Source organism: Canis aureus, chromosome 26 (assembly GCF_053574225.1).
Source record: "Canis aureus isolate CA01 chromosome 26, VMU_Caureus_v.1.0, whole genome shotgun sequence".
NCBI classification, from domain to species: domain Eukaryota; kingdom Metazoa; phylum Chordata; class Mammalia; order Carnivora; family Canidae; genus Canis; species Canis aureus.
Genome location: NC_135636.1, coordinates 30,239,823 through 30,258,130, shown reverse-complemented (window position 1 = coordinate 30,258,130; position 18,308 = coordinate 30,239,823). Strand labels below are relative to the sequence as shown.

Sequence of the window (18,308 nt, the reverse complement as noted above, 5' to 3'; positions counted from 1 at the left end):
TTAAGAGAGTTATAGTCAAAAACCCAAGAAGAAATAACTCTGCTATTCCAGATTTCTGGGCTGATTACCTCCATAAGAGCTTTATAGAAACTTCCAGAATATTAAACCAGTGGTAAAAGGAAATATCTTCTTTTAATTTATAGTTTTAAGTAAAGGCAGTCCCTCTGGCCAGGATAGAATCATCCTTATTCATGGTCTGAATATCTCTTTTAAGGTCATTGCTCCAATCTTGACAACTAAGTTTTATTTTGGGGCTTCCCAACTTAAAAAAGTTTATGTACTAATCTCCAAAGTCAACAAGGTTTATAAAGCCTTAGAACTATCACACACTGTTTTTTGGAGCCAAAGTATTTTTTTTATCAATAAATAGCATTTCTAAAGTTTCATTCCACATATGAAATCTGTCCCTTCCTAAGCCATTAAATTTCCAATGGAAATGTAGTTTATGAGTATGAGGAGACACCACTGAATGCAACATTAATATAGTTTGTGCTTTGGGATTTATTTTTCTTCAAGCAAAATTCCTTCTTATCCAACCCAAACCATATACATTAGCTCCTGTGATCAAAAACATTAGAGCCTATATATAGGGAATAGGAAACATGAATACAGGGGAGGCTGACTCAATCAACATCAAGTTCTAGCCACACATACATAAACTGGAAACTCACATGAATTTTTGTCAAGCCGGGGACGTTTTAATGGGACTTCACTTCCTTTTGATATTTTCCGCCTTCTCAACTCCAGTGTTATTGGTTGCAAAGTTTGAGAGTTTGAATCCACAGCTATAGTGTATATAAAACCACACAAAAGAAGTTATATAATTTCTTCATGTCTAAACCTCGTGATTATATATAAATAAAACACATACACACACACTTGCATGGTAAACAATCAAAGGGCTAATAAGAAAACAGAAGTATAATGGGTGAGAAACTACTTCTTTATGAGATGCTAACAACCTGTAGATTGACCTCCTTCATCTCTCTCCCTTTTTTAAGATTTATTTATATATTTAAGTAATCTCTATTGGGTAAAATGGGACTTGAAGTCATGACCCCAAGATCTCTTTAATACTAAGCCCCAGGGATGCCTGAGTGGCTCAGAGGTTGAGCGTCTGCCTTTGCTCAGGGCGTGATCCTGGGATCCAGGATCGAATCCCACATCAGGCTCCCTGCATGGAGCTGCTTCTGCCTATGTCTCTTCCTCTCTCTGTCTCTTGTGAATAAAATCTTAAAAAAAAAAATTAAAAAAAAAAATACTAAGCCCCAACATGACTACTTTTTTTTTTTTTAAGATTTTATTTATTTAGGGGCGCCTGGCTGGCTCAGTTGGTTAAATGTCTGCCTTCAGCTCAGGTCATGGTCTTGGAGTGGAGTGCTGGGATCCAGCCCTGCTTCAGGCCCCCTGCTCAGCGGGAATCTGCTTCTCCTTCTCCCTCTGCTCCTCCTCCCACCTCTTACCCGCCCCCACCCCCACATGCCCCTTCCTTATGCTTGCTCTCTCAAATAAATAATCTTTAAAAAAAATATTTTAAAATTTATCTTAGAGAGAAAGCATGAGAGGTGGGGGTGGGGGTAGCAAGGGGACAGGAAGAAGTAGAATGCCCCTGAGCAGGGAGCCCTACAATATGGGGTTCCATCCAGGACCCTGGGATCATGACCTGAGCCAAAGGCAGACAGTTAACTGACTGAGCCACCCAGGCACCCCCAACATTAACTTTAAAAATATGAAGATACAAGGCCAATAAAAAAGTAATTTTTATCACCATCAAAACTTGACTTATCCAGGGATGCCTGTGTGGCTCCGCGGTTGAGCATCTGCCTTTGGCTCAGGGCATGATCCCAGAATTCAGGGATTGAGTCCCACATCAGGCTCCCTGCATGGAGCCTGCTTCTCCCTCTGCCTATGTCTCTGCTTCTCTCTCTCTCTCTCTCTCTCTCTCATAAAAAAATAAATAAATAAATAAATGAAATCTTTTCTTTAAAATCTTAATAGAAAAAAACTTGATTTATCCAATACTCAGGAAATCCAGTATTCAGGCTAATTCCTAAGATGTATACCTGGGACTACAGCTTGAGTATTGTTTTCAATCTCTACTTGCTAAATTAGTTAGCTTGGCATTGGTTTTAGTTATGAGGGACCAAACAGAATGTCAACATTTATAAGCTCTTAAAAACAATTCCAGAAAAATCTCAGGAGACTATGCTATTTGATAGTCAGCAAGGTTGCTGATCCCAACAAATCCAGCTCTGACATAATTTAGCAGTGCAGAAACTAAATCCTTGGCTAGTACTCACTATTTTTAAACCCAATATTTTTTCATCAATATTTTTTTAAAGATTTTATTTATTTATTCATGAGAGACAGAGAGAGAGAGAGAGAGGCAGAGACCCAGGCAGAGGGAGAAGCAGGCTCCATGCAGGGATCCCAAGCCCCCAGGATCACGCCCTGCGTTGAAGGCAGTGCTAAAACGCTGAGCCACCTGGGCTGCCCTTTTCATCAGTTTTTTTAGGATTTTATTTATTTATTTATTTATTTGAGAGACAGACCGACAGCATGAGAGGGGTGGAGGGGAGGGGCAGAGGGAGAGGGACAAGCAGGCTCCTGCTGAGCAGGGAGCCCAATATGGGGCTCGATTCCAGGACCTTGGGATCATGACCTGAGCTAAAGGCGTAGACGCTCAACCAACTGAGCCACTCAGGCACCCCTGAAACCCAACATTTAGGAAACTCTCCCAGTCACGAAAGATGAGAATGCAAAAAAACAGAAGAAAAAAACAAAAGAAATGAAAGTAGGAAGCTTTGGGGGGAAGGCAGGGCTAAGGGGTCTAATGAAGGCTGAAGGGAGAAAGAGGAAGAAAGGGGGAAGGGGTAGAGTGGGGCACAGAGGGCTGTGGGTTTCAGGAATGGGGAAGACGACTCACTGAAGCCCAGAAGCTTGAGATCGGCCATGTTGAAAGGCCCAAAAAGAGACAGGGCTGAGCTCTGAGGAGGCAAACCTAATGAGTATGCTGAACTCTTTGGCTCTTCCTGTATTCAATTATTCCCAATGTGCCAACATTATTTTGTTCCAAGTGGTGAGAACTTGGAAATCATACACATTCCAAATTAAACACAAATACAAACAACTCTCCCTAAAAAGCTCAGATTCTATTCCAATCAAATCCATAAAATTTAGAGAGCCCAATGCTCTACTGGGTCAACGAACTTATTCCAAACAATTTCAAAAGGAGATTTGAACTACATATAAGATATTTGGTTAGCATTCTTCACTTTGATACCACATACAAACCAGGGCTGACTACACAGAACATTAGTGTTTCCCAAACTCTTCTTATGGTAAGAATCATCTAGGAAGGATGTTAACAATTCCAGAGATTCTGATTGGGGACAAATGCCTCAAGCAAACCTGGAAAACACCATTTCTCTATTATATCAATCCTATCTGGCATGAAATCTTACACTTATGAAATGAAAGCAATAAACTGAATGCCCCCCCCCCCCAACTTTTTCAGTCTGAGCAAAGTAATGTGGCTTCAAAGGAGCAGTTGGCAAAGTTGAGTACGACGACCCCAGCACATATTTTCCCAAGGGTACAAGCCACAGCATGAACAGCTAAAGGGGAATCCATTTCAGAGCATTCAATTCCCATATATATGTTTTCCAAAGCTGAGATGAGGACACATCATACTTCTACCAGTTTTCATTTTCTACCCCTCCTTACATAAATGCCCTTCTCCCACTTAATTAAAAACACCTGCCTAGGGGATCCCTGGGTGGCTCAGTGGTTTGGTGCCTGCCTTTGGCCCGGGGCACGATCCTGGAGTCCCGGGATCGAGTCCCACGTCGGGCTCCCGGTATGGAGCCTGCTTTTCCCTTTGCCTGTGTCTCTGCCTCTCTCTCTCTCTATGTCTATCATGAATGGATAGATTAAAAAAACAAAACAAAACAAAACAAAACAAAAGACCTGCCTAACATTCTTCCTACATATTACCCTGGTACACTGCCCGGGGGTTTAAAACCTCCAGACTTTGTCCACTGGAGTTCCTCATTTGAACACGGAACTCAGAGTAAGTTTCTCAATTCTCCCAAGTATGGTTTACAACTAGTACCATTCTCCAGGCACCTGGGTGGCTCAGTGGATGAGCGTATGCCTTCGGCTCAGGTCGTGATCCCAGGATCCTGGGATCAAGTCCCACATTGTGCTCCCCACAAGGAGCCTGCTTCTCCCTCTGCCTATGTCTCTACCTCTCTCTGTGTGTCTCTCATGAATAAATAAATAAAATCTTAAAAAAAAAAAAAAAAAAACTAGTACCATTCTCAGTGCAAGGAAAAGAAGTCAATTCATTATGGATGCCTTGGGCAATTGGGGTTTAATTCTCTCCCAGAACCCCGTGGAGAAAGCCAGTGAATTGAGGCCAGTGCTGTCCAACAGAAATATAACAAGAGCTACAAATGCAAGTCACATGTGCAATTTTCAAATTTTTACTTTGAAAAGTGAATTTAAAGAATATATTCTATTTAACACAGTACAGCCAAAACCATTTTGACATGTAATCAACATAAAAAATTATTAATAAGACATTTTACGTTTTTTTGTACCTAGTATTTGAATTCCAGAGTATATTTTACACTCACAGCACATCTCAATTCAGACCACCCACATTTCAAGTGCTCAACAGCCCATGTGGCTAGTGACTACCATACTGGGTATTGCAGGTGTAGGCCATAATTAGGCCTAGAGACAATTCCAGCATGCTCAGCTTTTGAGAGCAAAACTCAGTTACAACAACTGAAGGATGGAGGTGGCTTAATTCATGTGGGAAGGAATCAATCTATATCTAATTTCCTACCTTAAAATTAGAACACAGACGTGAGGGTATCCCTCTTGGGTCCCCTCCCTCCTCAGGAGCTTTGTACTATCCCTTTGCTATCACTCAATAAAACTTAAAAATCAAACTCAGATGTGAGAAGGCTGTCTCCTGGGAATGAGTACTAATATCTATTTTAAGTAAATTAAGGCAGACTTTTTTCCCATAGAAATTAAGTCTGATGTAGCTGCCTGGATTGATAGGACTCACTTCGTATTTCACATCATGCAGGACCAATGAATGAGCTAACTCTGTAGTTCTGCAGTTTTAATGAAAATCTATGTCATATTTTATATTTTAAATATATCATTTGCAGCTATTTAAACTTGTGAGAAAAAATAGATATCACTCTAAAATGTACTAAAGGATTCAGTTTTTCAATATTCATGTAGGAGATATGCAAGCAAGAATGTGTGAAGCCCACTGCCAGATTATCATAGCCTGCATTCATTCAGTCTAGCAATCCTGAGGGTTCTTCATGCCACTGAACTGATCTAAAGAAGGAGTGTTTGACCTAGGAAGAAATTCAGGATGTGTTTTACTGTTGGTTGTTCTTGAAAAATTCCAAATTTCAACTTTTTAAAATAGCTATACATTCTTTCCTAAATCTGTACCTTTTAACTTTTACCGATTAGCCATCTCAATTTTTTATTTAGACTGTGAAAATGTCCAATTCATAATCACTCTCCAGAGAGTTCAACTTCACAACTCACCCATGTTTCCCCTAGGTCCAGTGTTCTTTAATCCAGCCTTTGTCAAGAACCCACATCTAATTACTTCTTCTCTTTCAGGTCTCTCAGGAAAACTATTATTTCCTAATCCCTGTTCTACTAAGCTTACTTAAACTGAGATCATTCAAATAGGCACAGGGAAAAGGCCTTAGCTTACTAGGTTTTACCATATAAGCTGAAGCATCTAGCGAACAGTTATGTACCACCCCAGAAGCTTAGTAGTCAAGGACATGTTTTCCAACTTACATTCATCTGGATACATGCCTCCCTTAAAATCCAACTCCACAGACACAACTTGTTTTCAGATCACAGGATGATTCAGTCAGTCACAAAAATAAAGAACTGAAGTATGGAAGTGATAAAGAACTACCAAGAGTCACAGAAGAAAACACTGGCATTGCCCAATACAGACACCCACCCCCCCTAGTAAACTCACCAGTAGGAGCTATGGAAGGGGGCCTGCCTCGTTTTCGTTTTGGCTCCCTCAAGTTTTCTTGTGGACTCTTCACAATGTCATTTTCAGGTTTTTTATCCACTTGAGCATCTCCAGAGTACTCTCTGTCATTTTCTGAAATATTCTCCTTATCTTCCTTCTCGTTCTTGGGAAGGCTTTTCTCAGACACCTTCCCCTTTTCAGAACAGATTAACTTTCCTTCTTTATCAGGCTGCTTGGGTCGCTTTTCTGTCTTTAAGGCTTTGTCCTCTTTGTCATTCTTCACATTGACAGTGGCTTTTCTTTGCTCTTTAAACTTCTCTCGTTTATCAGGAGATGATGGAAGACTTTTGTGATCTGTTTCTTTAGGCCTAGCATTACCCACAATATTCTAAAATGAGCAAAATAGCGATGAAACACACTTTGTGATTACTTGCAAATATTAAATCAGATGACTTTTTTTTGCAAACTTATGAAGACAAATTAAAACAAGACATATGCTATGTCACATAATGGGAAGAACCACTAAAAATATCCATCCATACTCTGAAGCTTGAGAACCGATCCTGAATTTAAAAAAAAAAAGGTCAGGTTCAATTCTTTCTGAGATAGAGTGATCTCCCATATTTTGATTAATAAGTCACTAGATAATTAAAGGGACAAATACCCCAGTGACCTCTTCTGCAAAGCAATCTTTCTGACAGAGGTATTCTAAGAAAATGCCTCCAAGCTACACCTTTCTAACCCCAAGCATGACTACACAGACCCAGGGCCTTTCAGAGGCCCGGCTCAGTTTGCCAGTGGATGCTAATGCCCTGCGTAGAGAAGAACACAAACTAGTAACTGGAGGCTGAACAGGAAAGCTATAAAGACTGTCCAACTCAGAAGCAGGGTCTTTGTTTCCTCAACCAGGTAGAGACTGTGCCCAATCCAACAAAGGTACCTACTGTGCTCCTGAACTACTAAGTTTTTGTCCACTGAACAGAAGTACTACTTCTTGGTTACTTTCCTCCTAAATAACTTTTTAAAGAATTCATTCTAAAAACCTGTGTCCTAGTAGGACTGTCTCATAATAAATCCAGCTCTGAAAGCTCTGGACTTTCTAAAACTACAATTAAGTTTGTGTATGTATCTCTCTTCCAAGACCTCTAGAGAACCACCATATCATGTTCACGTGGAATTCCCAGCACCTAGCACACACAAGACACACAGATCTCTCCCTAAAGCTGGAAGCAGTGCCTAAATATTCAGGGAATAAATGTCTAATTTGTCTCATCAGGAAAAATAATAAGCAAGGAGAATCCTTGTGATTAGAGCCTAGAAGGAAATATTTTTTCAAGCCCCCAAATTTTCTGAAAGCAGGTTTGAGAACAAACACTCCTCAGTAACTGCTGGCAGAACTACAAATTATAACCACCCTGGTGGAGAGAAAAAACATGTTACCAGTTTGTGTCAAAAGATTAAAAGTTTATACTTTTGAACTAGAATGAATTCCTAGAAATGGAATTTTCTAACAGAATAATTGGATTTGTACATCCAGATTTACAAATATCCTTATAAGTGACCATTAGGTAATTAGTTACACACAGTACAGTTATAGGCATATTACAGAAGCCATATTCTCATTCACTATTAAGAACTTAAGAAAATGTTATTTCGTTAAAAGAGCAAGATATACCCCCTTTAGAACAAAAAGAGAGCAAAATGTAAAACAGTAATACACTATATGACCCCAGTTTTGAAAATATATTTAACAAAAAACACAGGATATACACCAATATGCTAAAAGCAATTGTATTTAGACAACAGAATTATATCATTTTTATTTTCTTTGTGCTTTTCTATAGTTTACAAATTTTCTACAGCTAATGTATTATTTTTATAACTTCAAAAAAATGTTTCTAATATATAAATTATCAAAACATTTAGAGGAGTATGATGACACAGAAAAAAACCTCAATCTATTCTAATAATACATGAAGAAAGCTTTAAAAGTTGTCTGCAACAGATATTTTTAAGAAGTTAAAGCTTTGGAGATGCATGACCAACCACTGCCATGGCCAGACCAGGGGCTACTTTCCACCACTTGGGTAGCTTTCCACCACTTGGGTAGCTTGACTAGAGCCTTAGGCTTGGCCTCCTACAAGATGCAGGGCCCCCAGTTTCCAGATGCCTAGGGGAAGGAGCTCTTCGACAAGGCCAAAAAACACCACTTCTTACACAGCCTGGCCCTGTTAGGGGTGCCCTGTTGCAGAAAGGCCCTGGGGGCCGGGTTACTCCTGTCTGGAACGACTTTATTCTGCACCAGCTTTTACCATTAGGCAGAATAGAGACTCAGCATCCATACTTTGGCCCCTGTGGAAGGAAGACTGCTAATCTTGGGCTGGCTTATCTTGGCTCTCTGAGCTTCCTTGTATTTAATTTTTGAGTACTTTTTTAAGAGTTGAAGCAGGGAGGGGATTAAAAGAGAAAGGCATATTTAAAAAAATAATAATAAAAAGAACCCTAGATTCTTAGAGTTAAAGAGAACTGAGAAGTCATTTACCCAAATACAATGCTGTCTTGGAAGAAAAAAACAAACACAAGCAGGAACCATGGACCTATACCTGACCACCTTGCAGGTCGGAGGTGAGGTGAGACACTCACGGATAGCTGGGGATTGGGAACAGAAGCACCCACAAATCCACACTGGGTAAGGTGCTCATCTCAAACCCAAAGCCCCACAAGTGCTACCAATTTATTCAGTGTGGCAGAGTAAACAGCTGAATGTTATCTAGACTTCCATTTGGGGAGGTTCTAGATACAATCTGACAATTCTGAACAAGTTATTAATATAGTCCTCTATCTATATTAACTCATTCCACAAACTCAATAGAAAAATTGCCAAATTTAAAAATTGCCAAAATAACACTTTATTTTTAAAATTTTAAGTAACCTCTACACTGCATGTGGGGCTCAAACTCACAACTCTGTGATCAAGAGTCACATATTCTGATTGAGCCAGGCACTCCATAAAATAACATTTTAGGGTATTATACAGTAGCTCCTTAGATGCCTGAGGGACAAATAATCACAGAGAAAACACCTTCAGGGCTAAAGCTTTATAACTGTTTCAATTTTCTGAGAAGGAAGGCTGGCAAAAGGCAAAAACATTAAGGCTACTTTTTAAAGATATCATTTATCAAAAAAATGAAAGATATTACGTATCATAATCCTTTGAAGTCATCAAGTATATGTACAGAAGAATTTACTAAAATTTGTGATAAGTAGAAGTATTTGATCATAAGAAAAGACCCAACAAGCTCAAGCATCACCAAATACTGTCACATCAACAACTACCCATAGAGGTAACAATTAGTAACAATCAGAAGTTTTAAGAAATCAATATTCAAATTTTGATCTTGCTTTCCCCTCACCTATTTCATTAAGGCATAAACATGAAAAAGACTAAAGGGGAAAAAAGTATGAAAAGAGTAGACAACATTTCCAGATAGCTCCTATTTCCAATATCAAAACTCCTGTCCCATGTTCAAGCAAACTATGTGTGGTGACTGGGACAACAGGAAGTATAATTTTTAAACCAGGCATATCTAGCACAAGTAATTGCCATACTCAAGCCAAACCATAGTTCTGAAACCACCAAGTCATGGTCCTGAGCTGAAGGACAAAGTTAGAGGAGGAGAAAATACACTTTAGGCTTCCTCAAACATTAGCAAGTTCCCTATGATAAGTAACAGCTCTAGGGATATGGCACAGGGAGAGTGAAAAAAAGAATAATAACCCAAAGAGGTTTGAGAAAAGATAAGGAATACATGTAACAGGAAATGGCAGAGAGACCCAAATATTAATAATTTCTGAAAACCTGTGTATGGCTTTCTAGTGAAATTGTGTCAGGTGAAGGAAATAAAGACTTTGCCATCATAAACAAATGTAAAAATGAATGTTTTGAGAAACAAATGTTTCTCAAATGTCTGTATTTGAGAAACAAAACTACAATGTTAGTATTATTCATACCACAAAGCACAAAACCACATTTCTCACCTGATCTTTGGAAAAAGCTTTGACATGAATATGTTTGACAGTCTGAACTACTCCATCATAAAATTTCACAGTGTAAGTACCTAAAATTCAAGAAGATATCATGATTTAACTTGGCAGTTTCATGAAAGCAACAAAACTTTTCAAAGCATAAACAAAAGGGAACTCCAACCACAATAATAAATGTATGAGAATTAAAATCTTAAGAAACACATGCAGTTATTTATGTCCAAGATAATAACAAGTATGCATGCCTGCATTTCTTAGTCAAGATTACATAGTAAGTTTTCTCTTTATCTATACAGATCAAAATGCATCTGCTTTCTGATGGAAAAACAGAATTGCATTGAATTTAGTCCAAGAACAAAGAGCAGTAAAACAATTAAGAATATGAGGAAAATGCACATTTATTTATTGCTTGGTGAATTAATTTTTTATCAATTTTTATTTTCTGGGCTTAAGAGTGGTAATATCCTTTAAATCTTAAAAGAAACACGAGGGCTTACTACAGATACTATATTTTTAGAGGTCACATTAATCTCATAATCCATATGAATAACCTCATGTTACAGTATCTAAACAGGGACTTGGCCAAAACACTAAACGATCCCTGCAACATTGTCAGTTTTATTCCATTAGAAAAGAAATCACTCTGCTATAAGACTGAAGCCAAAAATCCAAATAATCTTCTTCCCAAATAAGGCATCCAACTACAATACAAAAGTTCTCATTAGTTGCACTCGAACCAACTCTTTCAAACTTTTGCATCTTAGAACCCACCTTTCCCCCGCCCCCACCAGAACTTTTATTTTATTTTTTAGGTCCCAGGAATTAAAAAAAAAAAAAAAAAAATCATTGTTAATCTTGTCAAGATTACCAGTGAGCTACTGGTAATCACCTAATGGTTTACTATTGGTAAACATCATCAGTCAGTTTTCAAGATCAATTTCCCACCAAACAGGGAAGGGAAAAAAAAAAGCCTAAGGGCTGACAGCAAAAGAATGCAACAAGGGCTAAGACCTTCCAGCTAATTACTTCTTTATAAATTCTCTCCTCTCCCCTCCCCACCCCACTCCAGCTCGCCACCAGTCTGAAATAGGTAGGGCCTGTCATTGGCTAGCTACCTCTAATGAAAGCTTTACTCTGTATTATTCAAAGTCCAATTCAATCTTAGCTCAATTATTTTCCAAACCTTGTTTGTCATTACCAACATATAATACCGCCCAACTCAAAGGGATGAGCTACTTGGCACCTAATGAAGCTACCTTGTGACATTTCCACCTCCACATCATCATCAAAGTATTTTCCTCTCTAAAATGTGCTACTCATTGGTCCTTAAGCACTTACCTCAAATGACCACAAGAGTTCTGTAAAAGCTTCCTGACTTCTTAGCTAGAAAGATTTTTCCCTGCTCTGATATTCTCAAATACTCATTTTGGCACCTTGCCTGCCTGCCCTCACGGAGAAGGCAGATCCCAAACCAAAGGCAGGCTCTCTAAGGCCAGGGACCACATCCCACACTGATTTCTCTCTCACACAGCATCTGGTCCACTGTAGACCAGGGTTTCTCGAAGTATGGTGCCCAGACCAGCAGCATCAGCAACTCCTGCCAACTTTTAGAAATGTAAATTACCAGCACCACCCCCAAAAACTCCATGTGTTTTAACAAATGTTTCTGGTGATTCTAGTATACTGCCACAGAAAATTAGTAATTACCTATTGAACTTTACATGTGGTAATTACAAAATAAAGTTGATTATCTGTCACAAGTGTCACCAACACAGAACAAAGTGGCTAGTAAACTAGACACAAGGATATATAGTGATGCTTGATTGGTTAAAACAAGCAATTAGACATCAGGCTATGATAAAGGATTCTACATAAAGCCGCTCAGCAATAACTGATGAGTTCTTACAACAAAGGCCTGGGATCCTATCTTTCTGTCTCTATTGTAAGGGCACTGGCAAGCAAAGAAACAATGATAAGCAATACTATGGAACTCTAAACATACCCTTTTCAAGCAACCATGACATGGTTCTGGCCAGCCTGAGGATGGGGGCATTAAGAACCAACTCTCATTAAATCTTAAATATCAAGTGTGCCAATGAAACACCCAAGCCTATACCCCTTCAACTATCTTACCAGAAAGAAAGCTCCAATTATATCAAAATGAAAACTGTCTATTTTTATATACATTTCAAACATCCACAAGGACATTTTCAGCTATTTGTGGTAAATTTTAAAGCTTACTCCTGATGGCAGGCTCAAAAAGGAGGCCTTAAATGAAGGGCTGTGCCCTGAGTTCCATAAAGAGCTAAGCAGAGTTGGGATTAGAAGCTAAGCCTCTCTGCTGACCTCTGACCAGTTCTTCTTCCACCACCCCAAACTGCCTATTCCCCAAGTCCCTCAGCCTAAAGTCCAAACCACAGACCAGAGCATCAAAGGCCACTCTGAAATGACTCACATTATGGCCAAAGGTACTAAGGGATCACTGTCCTTAAGACAGCAATATCCTGGCCCAGACCCTTTTTACTTCCAAGAGTCATAAGGGATCATCTCAAAACTTTCTCCCTTGATCATGTACACAGCCTAACTTGGGCTTCAATAAATCAGAAGGAAAAAAATAACACATCCCATGGACAATGGTGGCCCAGGCCTATTTCTGAGAGGCCTCACATCTACTTTAATGGTTCCTATATAACTGAAAGAATGTCTTCCTGGGGTGCTTGGATGGCTCAGTTGGTTAAGCATCTCCCCTTAGGCTCAGGTCATGAACCTGGAGTCCCAGGCTCCCTGCTCAGTGAGGAATCTGCTTTTCCCTCTCCCTCCCTTCCCCACATAGAAGGTAAGAGCAAAGCTAGCACCTGCATGTGTGGGCCTAAATCTTCCTTTTATTTCTGTGCAAAGCTGTTCACACAGTCCCCACATTTCAAATGTAGGATCAGTTACAGCATGAAGAAGACAAAAAATAGTAACTGCTTCAACAAGAGACTCTAGAAATAAGATCATTTCTATAGAATCTCCTGTTATGAATGCAGACTTTAGGCACTGGACTGAAGATTGAACTAAGGGAACAGGGGACACGTGACTTAAAGAATATGAATAATTTCAAGGAAGAGGGACCTGATTCGCCTGTTTACTTGAGTTAAAGAATCACAGATCAACAGGAAGGAACAATTCCTCATTTTGTTGAAAATGCAAACCTACTTTCTGTTTCCCCCAGAGAACGTAGTGGAGAGCAGTGAGGCCCATGACTGGGGACACAATGCCCTGACACAAAAGTGGCTCTGCCATCTCCAGTATAACAAAGGAATGCTGAGCAGCCCCAACAAAGAGCTGAGGTCAACTCACCAGAGATGGCTTCTGAACAAAGATTTCCTGGAAGCAGAATCCCATCCTTTACACCAGCACAGATGGAGGGGCTAACAAGGCTAACCATGGGTGGCTGCCTTCACATGCAATGATGCTTGACTGTCACTGCCAAAGAACTACTGCAGGTGAAAAGGGCTAAATAACATTGCACTGTCCTCCCCAGTTTCCAAGTGCTTAATTACTCCTTTAAGAAACTCTGAAGTTGCCTTTTAGGTATGTTTCAACTATGCCAGACTCCCAGCCCCAGCAGCCTCAACACTCAGCCTCAGGAAAGCCAACAAGAAGGTTAGGAGTGGCAAGAAAGTGACCCCAAGTCTTCCAAAGATTAATCTATAGGGTGTGACTTCATTGTATGCCCAGCTTCTCCTAGCAGAACCAACAACACAGAATGACTTTTATAGGAAATAAAGGGGGTACCTTGCCAGCAGAGCTTTTCCTCACAGTGCCATTAGGCTGTGGTGGCCCCTGCTGCAGATGAAATGGAGGCAGAGTAGAAAATACCAGGCAAAGAGTGAAAAACAGAACCCAGCATTGTCTTTCTCCATCCTGCAATTACTAGAATCATACTAGAAACATACTAGAACTAGAAACTGTCCACCAGCTCCCATGAATAAAATCTAACCCAAAGGCAGCACCTAAAAGTCATTATTTCAAAATCAGGCACACATCTGAGATCTCATAAAGGTTAGCTTTCCTTCACAATCCAAAATGTGGCAATAATACTACCCAGCCAATTCCACTAACTTTCAGGATTTCCCCTCCCCTTTCCTCTCCTCTCCCTTCCAATTGGTCTCAAGACCAGTTAGGACTTCAGACCCAAGAACTCTAAGGAAAACTGGTTCTGGTAGAAATCTCCACTCATATTCAATGTCCTTCAGTTAACTAAAATTCACTGGACAGAATTCAGAGATTACAAAACCAATATTATTAGGGTGGCAAATGACTATTTTAGGGATAATCATTATATGAAGACTCCACCAGGGCTGCCCTGAAAATATGTTTTAAAACAACTTGCAAATCTCTGGTTGCCCCAGTTTAAAAGACATTTAAGGGCAGCCTGGGTGGCTCAGCGGTTTAGCGCCGCCTTCAACCCAGGGTGTGATCCTGGAGACCTGGGATCGAGTCCCATGTCAGGCTCCCTGCATGGAGCCTGCTTCTCCCTCTGCCTGTGTCTCTGCCTCACTTTCTCTCTGTGTCTCTCATGAATAAATACATAAAATCCTTTAAAAAAATAAAAGACATTTAAAAATCTTAACTATGGCTGATAAGGTGGCCAATGACTTTTAGTACTTAAATGATTATTTCAAAAAACTCCAGACCCATCCACATCCACACACACACACACACACACACACAGAGTAACTGCAGACAGGGGTCCCTCTCTCCTCCCATTATTATTTATCTGCACCCTTCTATTCCTGTACTGCCTCCTCCTGGCAACTCTATAGCAACACCTATTTCATACTGCCTTGAAATAGTTTTCTCTTTTTTTTTTTTTTCCCCTTTAAATCCATGATGCCCAGCTTTGGGCTCTGCAGATATTAGATGCAAACAGTAGATTCCTAAGCCTCTACTGCCTCCACCAAGACAGCACCCTACCCCTCTGTGAGACTGCTCCCAAGGTTCCTCAAACCTCTTCCACAATCTGCATTTTCTCCTTTGCCACTTCCTCGTCCAACCCCCATGGCCTCCTTTCTATCTTCCATATGACTCCAGGACATCACAGGATCAAAAGAGAAATACTGCTTCCTTTCTACAACCTCCTTTATCTACAGAGTTACTACCCATAACTTTTATCTGATCTAAGGGCCAGCCATTTCTCCAAGGGAGCACACCTCCAGCGGATATTATACAGGACGAAAATATGATTAATCAGCATAAATCAACCTAATAGACTTTCTATGAAGATATAAAACACCTACATTTCATATCCTATGATTTAAATCCAGTAAGAGCAGAAAAAATTATTAATCTTGAAAATAAGACCCTGAAAAAGTAAACTGATTTACTAAAAAAGGCAGTTTAATAACATGTAAGCTAAAATATGTTTTTAGGCTAAAGTGATACATATGAAAAGTAGTAACAGAGGATTATATTGTGAACACAAGCTTATAAAAGAAATTCATGGAAATAAGAGAGTATCCAAAAAGACTTAATTAACCAGGAACTGGAGTATCAGTAACTGCTTAGACATCTTAAAAGATACAACCTTGCTTTGGAAGCCTGAGGCAACAGGAATGTGCTTACAGGATAATCTACATTTTAGCAGGGTTAACCCACACTAGCCTAACAGCTAGGGGCTTTGGGGTGGGGTGAATGTAGCAAAAGAGGAACAGAAAGTTCTGCCATATGCAAACATACGTTCATTTTTGACCATTTCAATCCATTCTCAGACAGTTTGGTCAGCCCCAGGTCCAGCATTTAACAGAGTGCTGAATGAATACCAAAATAACCTCACCAAATAAAAAGTCAATGTGACCTTATAGTCACCACTAACAGCAGTACTAAAAGGTATGACTAGCCTAAACATTCACTGGAGAGATCATGGACATATCATAAATATCCTGATAGGAAATGCCCATAAAAAGGTATCACTCAGACCCAGAGTCTATTCTCTCAGTGTCAGGATGCTGACCATGCATATTATCTTAATCCTTCTTTTGCCCTTGTACTAGCAAAATGAGACTCTTTGGGTCATGTTCCCAGTCTTGACTCCTCACAGGTTCTAAACTCTGGCAAAGGCATCCGAACTCAGTGCTCTAAATCCCAGGGGTCCAATTTCAACTAGCAACTTTGATATTACAGATCATCCTCAATCACATTGCATCCACAAGGCATTTTTTAAATAGGCTCCATACCCAATGTAGGGCTTGAATTCATGACCTGGAGATCCAGAGTCACATGCTCGACCGACTGAGCCAGCCAGGCACCCCCCACAAATCATATTAAGAAATGTTTATTAATGTTCATTTCTAGGTACAAATCATCAATTATATTAATAATTCATCAATTATATTAGGAACTCCTGGACAAGAAACTGCACACTTACTAGCACAGTGACTATTATGGATGAACCATAACTATTTTATAGAAAACTATTATGAAAATTTAGAAGATAATCAAAATTCCTCTTTTTAATCCAGCTTTCTCTCCATTTATAATTTCTTCCTAATTCTTCACATAGAGATTAACCTGAGAGAGAATTCCTAGGCAATAATTACATGCTGAAAATATACTATCAGACTCTAATATTACAAACTTCCCCCTAAGTCATGAATAAAAACAATTACAACTCAAATGCCTTACCGTCCTTGTTTACAGCAGTGACTTTGGCTGGGTAAAAACGACAATCAGACCAGCAAGCAAGGACCTGTTCGTTTATTTGAAATTCCTAAAAGGCATTAAAAAAACAAAAAAAAAAGACCTGTTACTAATCCAATTTCATAGGACGCATATAGTACCAGATTCTGTGAGAGAGGCTGGGTTGACAATAGTGGGAGATGGAGATAGCTACTGGGATGGAGGAAGATGTTTTCTGCTGCTCAAAACTGTAGAAAAACCAAAAGGGCTGGAAAACAAGACTCTTCCTGTCCTAGGTCTGGCCAGGCATAGCACAGCACTGATGATACCTCCGACACTGACCCTGAGCCCAGGACCACTAGGAACACCCACTATATGAGTTGGAAGGAGGGAAGCTACCGCAGCTTAGGGGAAACCACATTCACGCCACCTAATGCCACCCCACATATTTAAAGGGTCTGTTGCCAAAGGAAGCACCCATTCACCTTTAATATTTCATACAATTTTCCCAGCACACAGTTTACACTGATACAGTTTATAGAATGAATATGAGCAAACAAATTGGACAACAGGAAACAATATTAAATGGGGGCAGGGGTGGGGAAGGAATGACACACACAGACAGCAAGAGTTCAAGTTTCCTGGCCAGGATTCAAATGAAAAACAGAATCCAGGACTGAGTCAGATCCAAAGGCAGCAGAATTTCTACAGATGTCTCAATGCCTGTTTAAAAAACTCAAAAATAGGGATCCCTGGGTGGCGCAGCGGTTTAGCGCCTGCCTTTGGCCCAGGGCGCGATCCTGGAGACCCGGGATCGAATCCCACGTCGGGCTCCCGGTGCATGGAGCCTACTTCTCCCTCTGCCTGTGTCTCTGCCTCTCTCTCTCTCTCTCTGTGACTACCATAAATAAATAAAAATTTTAAAAAATTTAAAAAAAAAAAAAAAAAAAAAAAAACTCAAAAATAATACTTAATTCTTCATTCTGAAATCAGTAAAAGCTCCAGGCACAGCAATGAAATTTAGAAAAAGGAATATAGTCCAATTCCAAGATTTTCAAGAGTTTTTTTTCTTTTTAAGGTAGACTCCACACCCAATGTGGGGCTCGAACTCATGACAAGATCAAGAGTCACACACTCTACCAACTAAGCCAGCCAGGTACCACTCCAGAGTTTATAAAAGGGAGTGCCTGAGTGGCTCAATTGGTTAAGCGTCTGCCTTTGGCTAGTCATAATCTCAGGATCCTGGAATCCAGCCCCACGCTGGATCAGCAGGGATTCTGCTTCACTTCTCCTTTTCCCTGTACCCCTCCCCATGCTTACACCTGTGCACGCGCTCTCTCTCTCAAAAAATAAATAACTTTTTTAAAGTTTTTATTTATTTATTCGTGAGAGACAAAGAGAGAGAGGCAGAGACAGGTAGAGGGAAAAGCAGGCTCCATGCAGGGAGCCCGATGTGGGACTCGATCCCAAGACTCCAGGATCACGCCCTGAGAGGAAAGCAGGCACTCAACCGCTGAGCCACCCACGCGTCCCAAATAAAATTTTTTTTAAAGTTTATGTA

General features: G+C 40.0%; 1 protein-coding gene across 6 annotated transcripts in view; it reads right to left on the bottom strand.

The window, feature by feature from the left end:
- The window catches only part of PHF20 (PHD finger protein 20), a 146,541-nt gene that overhangs the window by 65,615 nt on the left and 62,618 nt on the right, over positions 1-18,308 (bottom strand). For 5 of the 6 annotated variants that reach the window (XM_077872953.1, XM_077872957.1, XM_077872955.1 and 2 more), the window contains 4 exons: positions 16,754-16,838; positions 10,079-10,158; positions 6,041-6,428; positions 672-785 (listed from right to left, as the gene is read on the bottom strand). In XM_077872953.1, coding sequence (XP_077729079.1) covers positions 672-785; positions 6,041-6,428; positions 10,079-10,158; positions 16,754-16,838 — 667 coding nt within the window. Of the gene's footprint in view, positions 1-671; positions 786-6,040; positions 6,429-10,078; positions 10,159-16,753; positions 16,839-18,308 lie in introns of those variants that run through there. The other variant, XM_077872958.1, reaches the window with a different exon arrangement.